This window comes from Thamnophis sirtalis, unplaced genomic scaffold (genome assembly GCF_051295495.1).
Source record: "Thamnophis sirtalis isolate CommonGarterSnake01/CBP01778 unplaced genomic scaffold, rThaSir2_p1.2 scaffold_9, whole genome shotgun sequence".
In the NCBI taxonomy this organism is placed as follows: domain Eukaryota; kingdom Metazoa; phylum Chordata; class Lepidosauria; order Squamata; family Natricidae; genus Thamnophis; species Thamnophis sirtalis.
The window spans coordinates 59,113,748-59,125,760 of NW_028261389.1; the positions used below are offsets into that span (position 1 = coordinate 59,113,748).

The 12,013-nt window shown below is 34.8% G+C and overlaps 1 protein-coding gene across 5 annotated transcripts in view; it reads left to right on the forward strand.

Annotated features, from left to right (window-relative positions):
* Window positions 1–12,013, forward strand: part of PTPRZ1 (protein tyrosine phosphatase receptor type Z1) — a 122,670-nt gene that overhangs the window by 96,646 nt on the left and 14,011 nt on the right. For 3 of the 5 annotated variants that reach the window (XM_087723657.1, XM_087723658.1, XM_087723660.1), the window contains exons 14-22: window positions 1,186–1,277; window positions 4,795–4,880; window positions 6,766–6,786; window positions 6,919–7,015; window positions 7,491–7,573; window positions 9,969–10,103; window positions 10,809–10,943; window positions 11,141–11,304; window positions 11,852–11,987. In XM_087723657.1, the coding sequence (XP_087579783.1) occupies window positions 1,186–1,277; window positions 4,795–4,880; window positions 6,766–6,786; window positions 6,919–7,015; window positions 7,491–7,573; window positions 9,969–10,103; window positions 10,809–10,943; window positions 11,141–11,304; window positions 11,852–11,987 (949 nt within the window). The remainder of the gene's footprint in view (window positions 1–1,185; window positions 1,278–4,794; window positions 4,881–6,765; window positions 6,787–6,918; window positions 7,016–7,490; window positions 7,574–9,968; window positions 10,104–10,808; window positions 10,944–11,140; window positions 11,305–11,851; window positions 11,988–12,013) is intronic. The other 2 variants (XM_087723659.1, XM_087723661.1) reach the window with 1 other exon arrangement.

Below are 12,013 nucleotides of genomic sequence, written 5' to 3' on the forward strand. Positions count from 1 at the left end.
ATTTTTCTATCCACTATACTATATTAGTATTTAAATCAGTGGAAGCATAATAGATTTGAAAATTAAAAAATCCAGTTTCATTAATTTATGTAATAGTCAGAAAACAAATACAAAATGAAAAAGAAAAAGAAAGGACTCATTCGGATGAGTGGTGCTTTCTTTGCAGCTGTCTCATATTAAAAAACATATTTGGTAAATAATATTTCTGATAAAATAAATGATCCATATAAAGTGTTATTAGTAGGCATAATTATCTAAAATTGATTTTTTTAATTAAGGAAAAACTGCATTGTTTGAAGCTGAAGCTGATTAGTACTGGTTTTTAATTTGCTAATAGCATGCTCTTACCAGATGCTATTTCTATTATCATCACATCTGGAGTACTGAAAGAATATTCAAATTATGTTATGAAACACAGTAAATGTTTTGACTTAAATTGCTAACTTTCTTTATTGATCAATGAAATGTTCTGTAATCTATAATGAATGGGCATGGATGAGTACAGCAGGGTGATGATCATTTGATTAACTAACCTTTCCTCCCTGAATTTTACCTGTTTTATTGGAAACTACTGGAACCTCTTCACAATGGTTTACTTGTTCATTAAATCCAATATCCCTGGAGAAACATATCTCAGTATAATATAAAAAGGTGCTTGAAAGAGCAGATCCAGAACTAAGCTAGCTAGCTTATCAAAAAGACCTATTAAGGAAGCATTTGGATTTGATTGCAGTAATAGCTTTATTATCACTGAAACATTGAACTTCATTATTAAGAATATGCATTTGAGAGCTACACCCTTGCCACTATGACAGAGATCTGCTATATTTTCTGCATCTTCTTCAGGTAAAAATTGTATTAAAAAAACAGTTGTTTCATTTAATGTTTTGGTGTCATCTAGCCAAAATTAAAGCTTTAAGGTGTTACTGCATATATCTTTTTTTAACTCTCATTTAGAAATCAAGGCAGTATAAATGTATTAAATTTTGGCTGAGGAATGCCCTGTTATTATTTAGAATGCACTGTACTGATGTTGACATGTAGGTGTCAGAACATGTGTGCAGAGGAGGGTTCCCTCCCCCAAGTGTTTCAGTCCTGATTTAACAGATAAATAACTGCATGTCATCTTAATATTGGGTGGAACTGTGTTACATTTATGTGAAGTTTTGTTTTCTTTTGTTTTAGGAAATGCTTTCAAACTGCACACTTTTATTTAGAGGATAACACATCTCCTCGAGTGATATCCATTCCCCCAGCACCCGTGTTTCCAGTGTCAGGTAGTGTGCTTAGAATATGTTTTATGAAGAATGGCTAGTTTTAATCATGGTGATTAATGCATTGTTTCATTAAATAGAATTGTGAGTTGATGAAGAGGCATGATATTAGTGTGATGTACCATATAATTATGTGGCGAATAGACATTCCATTCAGGCTTTTTCACTCAGATTATAAAATCTAAGCATCCAGCAGAAAAACATCAAGATCAGTGCTATATGCAGAATCGAGGTTTATGTTCAACTCTATTTGGGTATCTGATCAGAAGCCTGTTCTAGAAATTTCTGAACATAGTACATAATCATAATCACTTTGAAATGTAATAAGGAGTGACTTCTTCATTTCTAGATGTGGTTCCTAAAAGGCAAATGTATTCATTGTTCGACAATTTTATATTTATACATTAGAGCATAAAGCAAAGAAGTTTAAACTTAGATCTATTTTATCATTGCCTGGGTTCATCTTCACTGTTAACAAAGCCTGTATATTTAGATATATAGAGAATATGTCAGGTTTAATTACCATTTGTAGACATTAATCCAAAAATCACTTCTGAAGGGAGATAAAAGCTAAGTGTATGTGCCTTGCATTTAAGAAAATATAAAATTCTTTCAAAAGTTAAATTCCAGGATTAATCACAACACAGGAAAAGCACAAAGAAAAGGCTGGACAAAGAGTCCTTTTCTAGATAAATGTGTGTGGGCTTTATCTCTACCATTCTAGCCAGCTTCAATTGACAATGAACAATGACAATCGCCCTCTCAACAATAAGCATCTGCAATATGCTCACAATAGGCTAGAGAGCAATTCTCTAAATAAAATTGTATTCAAGAAGATTTATTTTATGCTGCGTTCCATCTTGTTGAACTGAACTTTCTAAGCAGCCTAACAGTTGCAAACTGACCTTCATACAACTTATCTTTCCATTTTAATTATTTATTTTGCAACATCTGGATCTTTATCCCTTGTGTGTTTATATGTATAGATATTCATATAAGTTTATCCCACTTTATATAACATATAATTTCAATGCCTATTACAAGTGTGCTTGTGTCTTTTCCCTATAGTAAAATTGTATGACTGTGTATTTAAAAGAAAATTAACATATAGTCTAATTTCATTAGGAAATACATTTTGACAGCTTCCTTCACCAAGGTGTGAAGTTATTCTTGCACATTCATGCAGTTTTATGCAGGTTTGAACTGCTAATTTGATCTGTGCATTCAAGCCTATTCAAATAAAAGAAGAACAGATGGATCCTAATACAAAACAGCAAATTATTGTTAGCTGAAGCTTTAAAAAGTTATTTAGCTTAAATAAGGGAACATCTGCTGACATAAATAGAAGTTCCTTCTGTAGTTTTTTTCGATGTTTATTCATCATTTGAAATTACAAAGTATGACATAAGAAGAAGAACATACAAAGCAACCTATTGATCATATTTGGGGGAGGGGGTTAGTTCAGTATCACATTTCCAATAAGATAATCACAGTAGCCCTCCTAAAAACCTAGAAGAAACTCTAGAATATCAGCCACATCATTTAAATATTTTACGGGAAAATGTCATTTCAAACACAAAGCTAATTAAACTTTTATCACAGAAAATGTTTTTATATATTTTAGCTTTTTTTTACTTTAATAAGTTGAGGACCTGAAAAATGTATAGGTATCTCCTTGAAGTTATGATTATTTATATGTCAAAGCATCTGGTATGCCCAAATATGGGAGGGAGCATACTGCTTCCTTTTTGCCTTTCAGCTCCACCCTAGGAGCTTTCTAGGCAGAAAACCTTTTTTGTGTTGCATTTGTGCTGATAAATAAATAAATGGAGACTAGTATAGATCTATTTCAAGCTATTTAGCTCTCATCAGCTAGCCAGCTAGCACAAATGCAACACAAAAAATTTTTTCTGCCTGGAAGGCTCCTAGAGTGGAGCTGAAAGGTAAAAGGGAAGCAGTATGCTCCCTCCCATATTTGGGCATACCAGGTGCTTTGACATAACACTTAATCATTTCCTTGGCTCAGCTGATAAGGGAGGAGAGCTTGTGGCTTAGAGCCTAATACAACTGCCTAATGTGTAAAAACAGGCAGGTTTGAATCCCAGTAAGGGTATGGCTAGCTGATGAGACCTAAATAGCTTTAAATAGATCTATACTAGTCTCCCTTTATTTATTTATCAGCACAAATGCAACACACACACACAGAGACATTATATATATAGAGAGACATTATATATTCATTCGAAATAGAAAAACACCCACATAGCATGAACAGGCGAGACGACACCTCCCGCCTGCCAGCCCTTTGGAAACCCTTTGGAAACCCACCCTCATTAACAAACGAATCCCAAACATGAAGAATGAGACCAGGCCCACACTCACAATAGCCACACAGAATACTACCAAAAAACATCCACAAAGAAAACAACCAAAAACACAAACTGATGAGGAGGCACGACCCAGAACCAGAAGCCAGACTGCTAAAGCACAATCAGCCTCTTCAAAACCCCTCCTACCCTCACAGGAAACACAACCCCTCAAACAATCAGAACAGAACACCCCTCCACCAAATAATGACACACTTCCACCTAATCAAGACACACCCAAGCCCCCATTCAATCAGTTTTAATCCCCTACTGGCAGTTAAAACTTAATCCCCTACTGGCAGTTAAAATTTAATCCCCTACCAGCAGTTATAAGGAACAAACAGCCCAGATCCCACACTACTCCTGGAAACACCAAACCTGAAGTAGTCAGCAGCAGCCTGAAGATGACGAATGTGACTTCGTCGAAACGTCGCCAAGACATCTCCAATTCTACGCGGGAGAAAACCCGAACAACTAGAGACCTACATACTAACACCCGCGAAAACCTCAGAAAATATATATATATATATATATATATATATATATATATATATATATATATATATATATATATATATATATATATATATATATATATATATATATATATATATATATATATATAATGCAGATTTCATCCAGCTAAAAACAGTCAATAAAAACATTAAATAAATACTATAAATATCACTGATATTTAGAGTCACTTTTTTAAAATTTTAAAAAAGTTTAAAAAATACTAAACAAACTGGCTGAAGTTTATTCTAAAAGAAAAAAGAAAAGAAACTAGTGAAATAAGGCATTCAATTGCAATGTAGTTCTTCTAGTTTTCAGGAGAACCAATCAATCTTGGACCAATAATTAAATGTATATAGTTTGCTGTGCTGATGTATATTTTATCCTAGAATAGATGTGCTTGGTTAATATGTACATTGTGTGTCTTCAGAAACAATTTCCCATGTTTCACTGGTGCATTTCAACAGTGGAGACATCCATCTTCTGACATGTTTATGAAGGAACTCATTAAGACTTGATTGGCTTTTAGTGTTCAAAAATAATAACTTAAAAATAAATACTTATTTACAGTTACTTTATTTACCTTGTTTACATTTCTTCTTCCCCACCCCTTTCTCCCTTTTTCTCAATTTACCTTTAAGACGATGTTGGAGCAATCCCAACAAAACATTTTCCAAAACATGTTGCGGATTTGCATGCCAGTAATGGATTTCCAGAAGAATTTGAGGTACGAACTATTGCTCCTTTAAAATTAAAGGCACAGTTGCAAGTATATTCATAAGTGGTGAAAAAATCAGATTTTCTGAAATTAAAAGAATGAAATGTGAAATGTCCATATTTATATATAGAAAAGACATGTTTAAACTCAGCCATTTTATGATGAGCACAAAGTGAATTGGGTATTGGGCAATGATCAAGTTGAATGTATAAATAGTTTTTCATCTTAACATTTTCAGAACATAAGTTTCTGTATGAAAAGAATATCTAGGCCTTTGTGGGGTTGAACCACACTTTTAATTACTATAGTAGAAAACTATAGTAATAATGATGCAAAATGTACCTATAAGAACTAACTTTAAAAAGTGCAAGAAATGATTTTTCTTTTGAGCTTTTTCTGCACGTGGAGCATTGGAAGAGAAAATTTTATTCTCTCCTGTAAATCTCCCCATTTCAAACTTATTATTGTCCTGTACTCCCATTTCGCATGTTATACATTTCATAGGTGTGACGATCGTAGATGAGGACCTGGCTAAAAATCCAATTCCTAACTGCAGTATGCTGCTAAATGTGAACTCACCTGAACTCTTAGATCTGATATAGTTGAATTAATTGTTCTCTGTGTTTAAGTACAGTTCTATTTTAGACCCACAGTGCTGTAGTTTAAAACTCTTACTTTTTCTTCTGCCCTTTTCCCTTTTTCACTGGGCTTCTCATTCTGTACTTTATGCTCTTGAAGTTGAGCAGTTGTTTGGTTTTGACATAATTGGCATGTCGCACCTGAGAACTGCTGCTTCTGATCTTAATTCTGAATAATAAATATGAAAGTAAATATGAAAATCTTGATCAATATATAATAGGATAATATATTGAATTTACCTTATTTACATATTTGTGAGGTTCGCAGTGTGTGTTTGGTGGTTAGTTTCATAAGAATACATGTATACATCATGATTTTATTCTCTAGGAAGCAATGCATGAATAGTATTGATATAAGGCATTGAAAACATTGAAAGTAACTCCATTATATACCTAATTTTTGTGTCTTGCATCAGCGAAATAGAAATTTAACTTCATTTGCAGTTCATATATTTTACCAGTTCTGTGCATGACTTATTATTTGCATGTTTTAATGGAAACTTGCCATTAATATTTTTATTTGCAAAACAACTTTGCATTCACCAAGCCACTTTCTGTTGAAGACAATACTACTGAAAAATCACAAGCATTTTTACGCATTATGCATTGAAACAGCAACCCATGATTTAAGATAGCAAAATGATGTATTTCCACTGACTTCAATGAACATTGTATTGTACATCTAGGCCAGGGATGTCAAACTCAAAACCCGCGGGCTAGATCTGTCCCACCGGGTGCTTAGATCTGAGCCGCAGGGCCACCCTGGAAACAGTGAAGGATTGGCCCATGGTGCCTCTACCAGCAAAAACAGAGCTTAGGAGGGCTACTCGCAAGCTCTGTTTTTGCTGGTAGAGGAAGCAAAAATGGAGCTCAGTAGTCTATTTTTGCTGGCAGAAGGCTCAGGCCACCACAGGCACCCCCCAACACAAGGGATGTCAAGCTGGCCATGCCCACTCCACCCCCCCAACCCCCGAGGTCAAGCACAACCCGGATGCAGCCCTCAATGAAATCATGTTTGACACCCCTGATCTAGGCAGTAAAATTATGTTTCAAAATGATTGAAACAAAATGATTTAATTGCATGCCTTATATTGGAAATACTCAGCAATGTTCAATTATCAACATGTATATATTTACCGTATATATGTGTATCTCATAATCATAACTGCTTTCCATTGTATTTGTAATATATAAACATTCATTTATGTGCTGTGAAATTTGATTTATTTTTATTTTTGCATTCATTCCTTCATTAGACACTGAAAGAGTTTTATCAGGTAAGGAATTATTTAAACAAATCTTATTTTAGTAAAGAAATAGTGGCAAGATATGGATCTTTGGTGGGGTGGGGCCATGTATGCAAATATACATATGTATTCAGCAGCATGTTTCTATTTTCCTTTTTTCAGGAAATCCAGAGTTGCACAGTAGATCTAGGAATTACATCAGACAGTTCCAATCATCCTGATAACAAGAATAAGAATAGATACATAAATATTGTTGCCTGTAAGTAAATCTACATATTATTCATTGTAAATAGTAATATGGTGAGAAATTCTAGGACTTGAAGTCCATATACACACACACACACACACACACACACACACACACACATACATACATATATGTACAAAACAGGGAACAACCTCTTCCCTGTCTAGTTACCCCAATGAATCTTTTGCTTCTATAAGAACAGTGTGAATTGTCTACAAAAGTAATATTTCACTAAAAATTCACATAGAAGATTTCATGTGTAGCAAAAAAAAACACTCTCTACCAAAAGCAATTACACTCTGTCTTTGAATCCTGTATATTTTTATTTTGGTTTGTTTTCACCTTATTGTATTATGTCTAGTAAATTTAGGATGGTGGATGCGCTATAAATAATTTCTGATTTTTTTAATTTTAGTAGTTCGCTGTTAAGAAAGACTATTATTCCTGTTGCTAAAACATTTTTATTTTCACTTTCTTTCCAATGTAGATGACCATAGCAGAGTTAAACTTACCCAACTTTCAGACAAGGATGGAAAAGTTACTGACTATATTAATGCCAATTACGTTGATGTAAGTTTGCATCTTCCCACATATGGTTGTTTTATTTTTTTGTTTATTCACCATTTTCTATGAGTTTCAACCTTGGATCCCTGAAAGATTTCTCCTTTCCCAGCACTGGAGAGAAATATACCAAGTTACTGAGAAAAAGAAAAAAGAGACCCAGCTGAGAGCTTAAGTCACCAAACCAATAAGTTAAATTAAGAACATGTATTATTTAGAACAGTGTTTTTCTGCTGGGTGGGGGAATTTGGGGAGATAAAGTCCACATCTCTTAAAGTTGCCAAGGTTAAGAAATATTGCTTTCAAGAATAGAGATCTTGGAGATATCTTACTTTTTTTTTTCTTTTTATTATTCTTTTCTTTTTTGTTCTTTATTTTTATTTTTTATTTTTGTAACTTCTAATCTATTTGGTTTCAATATACTCCAGACTTTGCTTGATAAAGAACGATGCCGGGAATGGGACCTGGGAAGTCAGAAGGGGGTCAGGTAGGGGGGTTCAGGGGGTGGGTGGGAGGGAGGGTGGAAATATAGACTCAATTTTCAGAACAATGAATGCACTTGGATACTGTTGCTTTTTTTCCTTTTTTTTCTTTTCTTCGTTCTTTTCCTTTTATTTTTCTTTTGTTTTAGTATAAAACAAATAGACCAATGAATACTAGAAATACACCGAAGCGAGGTGTAGAGGGAAAGAAGAGGGGGGAATTAAGAGGGAGTGAGAAGGGAATGTAAGGAGGGTGAGATGGTGGGAAGGGGAGAAAGGAATGGCTGAGGGGGAAGGGAAGTAGAAGAGGGGATTGTTGGAAGGGGGAAATGAAAGTTGGAGGGGGTAGAAGGAAGGGTGTATGTAGGATAGAAGTGTTACGAGTTGTTTATTGTTTCTTTTTTTTTAACTGCACAGTATTTAAGTGATTGTATAAAGGAAAATGAAAATGTAATAAAAGAATCTTTGATTAAAAAAAAGAAAATTGAATTGATGTAATGGGCTTTGAGTATTTAAGAATTTCCTTTATATATTGAACAAAGACAGTATTTTGAAAAAAAAAAAAGAATAGAGATCTTGGAGATATCTTACATTTTATCACATTCTTTGTATAAAAGAATATGCACTGTACAAAATAATATATTTATTGTAATCCCCTTTTCCTCTCCACAGTCTGATATGTGAACCTTAAAAGCAGATCCAAAACTGCCATTAAGTATGTGTTGATACATTGGCATCTGCAAAAACTATAGTGATATCCAGATGACATTAAAAACGAAGTCATCACACAAATGCTGCCATTACATATTTTCATCCTGATGCCTGTACATTAGTAGTGGGTTCCGGATTCCGTTTCAACTGGTACAGTTGGAACAACCCTGGAGTTACTCACATGCATGTGTGCGGTGCGCGTACATGCATGCACATGCATGCAGTGCGCGCATGCGTTCTAGTGTCAAATGCTGCTTCCACAAGCCTCCACGACACTCCAACTGCTCTGTGGAGTGTTGCGTAGGCACCATACACGCCATGCACCTGTGCGGAAGTGCCAACAGCATAAAGCACCGGTAAGGAGTGTGGGCGGGCAGGCGGGCGGGCTCTCCAGAGCACCGTACCAAAACAGTATCTGGTGCTCTGGGCAGGATCCAGTACACCCGTACCGGGACATATCGCCTGCAACCCACCACTGCTGTCCATGTATGTGATTCATTATGTTTGTGTGAGACACAAACACAATTTATCTGTTTGCTACATAATTATTTTTATACATATCATCTCAAAGTGGCATATGTGAATAGCCTTATACATTTTGAAATAATTCCTTGAAGATTAGTTTAAGATTAGCATTTATACTGTATATCAACAGTCTTTTGATGGATTAAATCGTCTCCCTATGCCTGGCTTTAAAGGTCCTAGTTACTCAGAAGATGGATCTTTCTTTCTTTTTTTTTTCTTTCTTTCTTTCTTTCTTTCTTTCTTTCTTTCTTTCTTTCTTTCTTTCTTTCTTTCTTTCTTTGTTCCTTTCTTTTTCTTTCTTTCTTTTTCTCCTATTTAAGATAAGTTGTATATTGGTGTTAACCTCATGGGTCAAATAGCAGTTGGCTAGCAAATGGAACAAATTTACATAAAATATTGGTCTCTCACATACCCATTCATGTTATTCCCTTTTGGGGAAAAAAAAGTGTAAAAGGCCAATCATCAACCCAGTTCAGCCTGAAAGTCTGAGAAATCCATGCTGAGCAATATTTAACATTACACCCTCAAATGTAACCTCAGTCCAAGAAAAAAGCATCATTTTTATTTCTCATTATGTTAAAAAATGACTATATTTCTAGAAGATTGCCTGAAGCTACAATTTCATTAAAAAGGGCAATATGTCACTGTCCTATCCTAAACTGTTTTCTTTGCTTTCTTTCATGCAGGGCTACAACAGACCAAAAGCTTATATAGCCGCCCAAGGGCCTTTAAAATCAACAGCAGAAGATTTCTGGAGAATGATATGGGAACATAACGTGGAAGTCATTGTAATGATAACGAACCTTGTTGAGAAAGGACGGGTATAAATCTCTTAGTTAATATTCTTTAGCTTTATATGTTATAAGAACTTCTCAATAAAACCTATTAATTGAATGCTTTCTAATGATAAACTCACGGAACAAAGCAGCTTCATTTTAAATAAGCACACATAGGTTTGAAATACTCTTGAAAATGACTCATAACAGTGGAAGGCCTAATACTAGTATGGCGCAATCACTTGTTCAATTAATATTAGTCATTAGAAAACCTTAGCTGTTCAAATTCTGTTGAGAAGGGATTTTTTTAAAAATCTGCTCTTAATAAAATCTCCTCTGTCTCTCTAGCTTTCAAAAATGATAGCTGCATTTCCAGGAATCTTGAAGGCAGAAATCTGGATTTGATCTTATCTTCTTTTGTATTGGTGAATTCCATAATTCCACAAAATTAATACAAACATTGAAGAAAGTTGGAAAGAAAGATTTAATCCTTGATTGAAAGTAATCTAGTTTAGTACTATTATTCGAACACAATTGGCCATTTTCATGCCTAGCATTCCATTCAAATCAGATAAAATATTTTAAAATTCCAAAGTCTCAGGGGAATTAACAGCATTCACAAACCATTTATATAATGTAGTTACTTAGCAATAGAGATATTTAAATACACATGCTCGGACTGTTTACTAGTTAAAATAATGCTTTATAGCTTCCTTTCCATATTAACATTGTATATTTCTTGGCTGCCAGAGAAAATGTGACCAGTACTGGCCTGCTGATGGCAGTGAAGAATATGGAAATTTTCTGGTGACCCAAAAGAGCATTCATGTTCTCGCCTATTACACCGTGAGGAATTTCACTATCAGGAACACCAAAGTGAAGAAGGTGGATACTCCCGTTAGTTGTGGCTTATGTTTTCGATTTTGTTTCGGATCTGTTGGGTTTGCTTTGTATTGTTTTGTCTTATATAATAATACCTGACTCATTTTGTACATTGCCAGTCACATCGTGAGGGATGTGGCTTTATAAAACTATACAATGAATATAAATGTTGTTGATTTAATTTTTATTCTATGTCACAGGGCTCCCAAAAAGGAAGGTCAAGTGGTCGTTTAGTTTCTCAGTATCATTATACTCAGTGGCCTGACATGGGTGTTCCTGAATACACGTTGCCAGTGCTGGCATTTGTTCGAAAGGCAGCCTATGCTAAAAGACATGCTGTAGGTCCTGTGGTGGTGCATTGCAGGTCTGTGGTTCTCATCTTTCACTTAGATCAGTGGTGGTCAACTTGGTCCCTACCGCCCACTAGTGGACGTTCCAGCTTTCATGGTGGGCGATAGGGGTTTGCTGTAACTCTACTTTATAAATTTTATAAAATAAATTTACTTCCCTACATTATAAAGCACCATTACTGTGGAACTGGTGGGCGGTTAGAAAATTTTATTACTAACAGCGATACAAAAGTGGGCGGTAGGTATAAAAAGGTTGACTACCCCTGACTTAGATCTTTATTCCCCTTTTCCCCTTTTAATTATTGGGAAAAACACAATGAACCTCTCCATAAGGAAGCTATATTTTCTTAACGTTTTCAATTCATGTGGACTTCAGTCTGCTTTACAACTTGGCTTTCTCATTTAGGTTTCACTTTAACAAAGCAGATTTTGAATCATAAAGTGTAAAATGTTGTTTTCAACTATGCACAAGGAGGCATCAAGCCCTTTCTTCTGTGAGTGGCCTTTTATGAATGCTTTTTCTCAGATTTATATATATCCTTCACTTTTAATTTTTAACAGTGCTGGTGTTGGAAGGACAGGCACATACATAGTATTAGACAGCATGCTCCAGCAAATTCAACATGAAGGGACTGTCAACATATTTGGGTTCCTGAAGCATATTCGAACACAAAGGAATTATTTGGTGCAGACAGAGGTAAGAAAAAGGTTTGCTTTGAATTA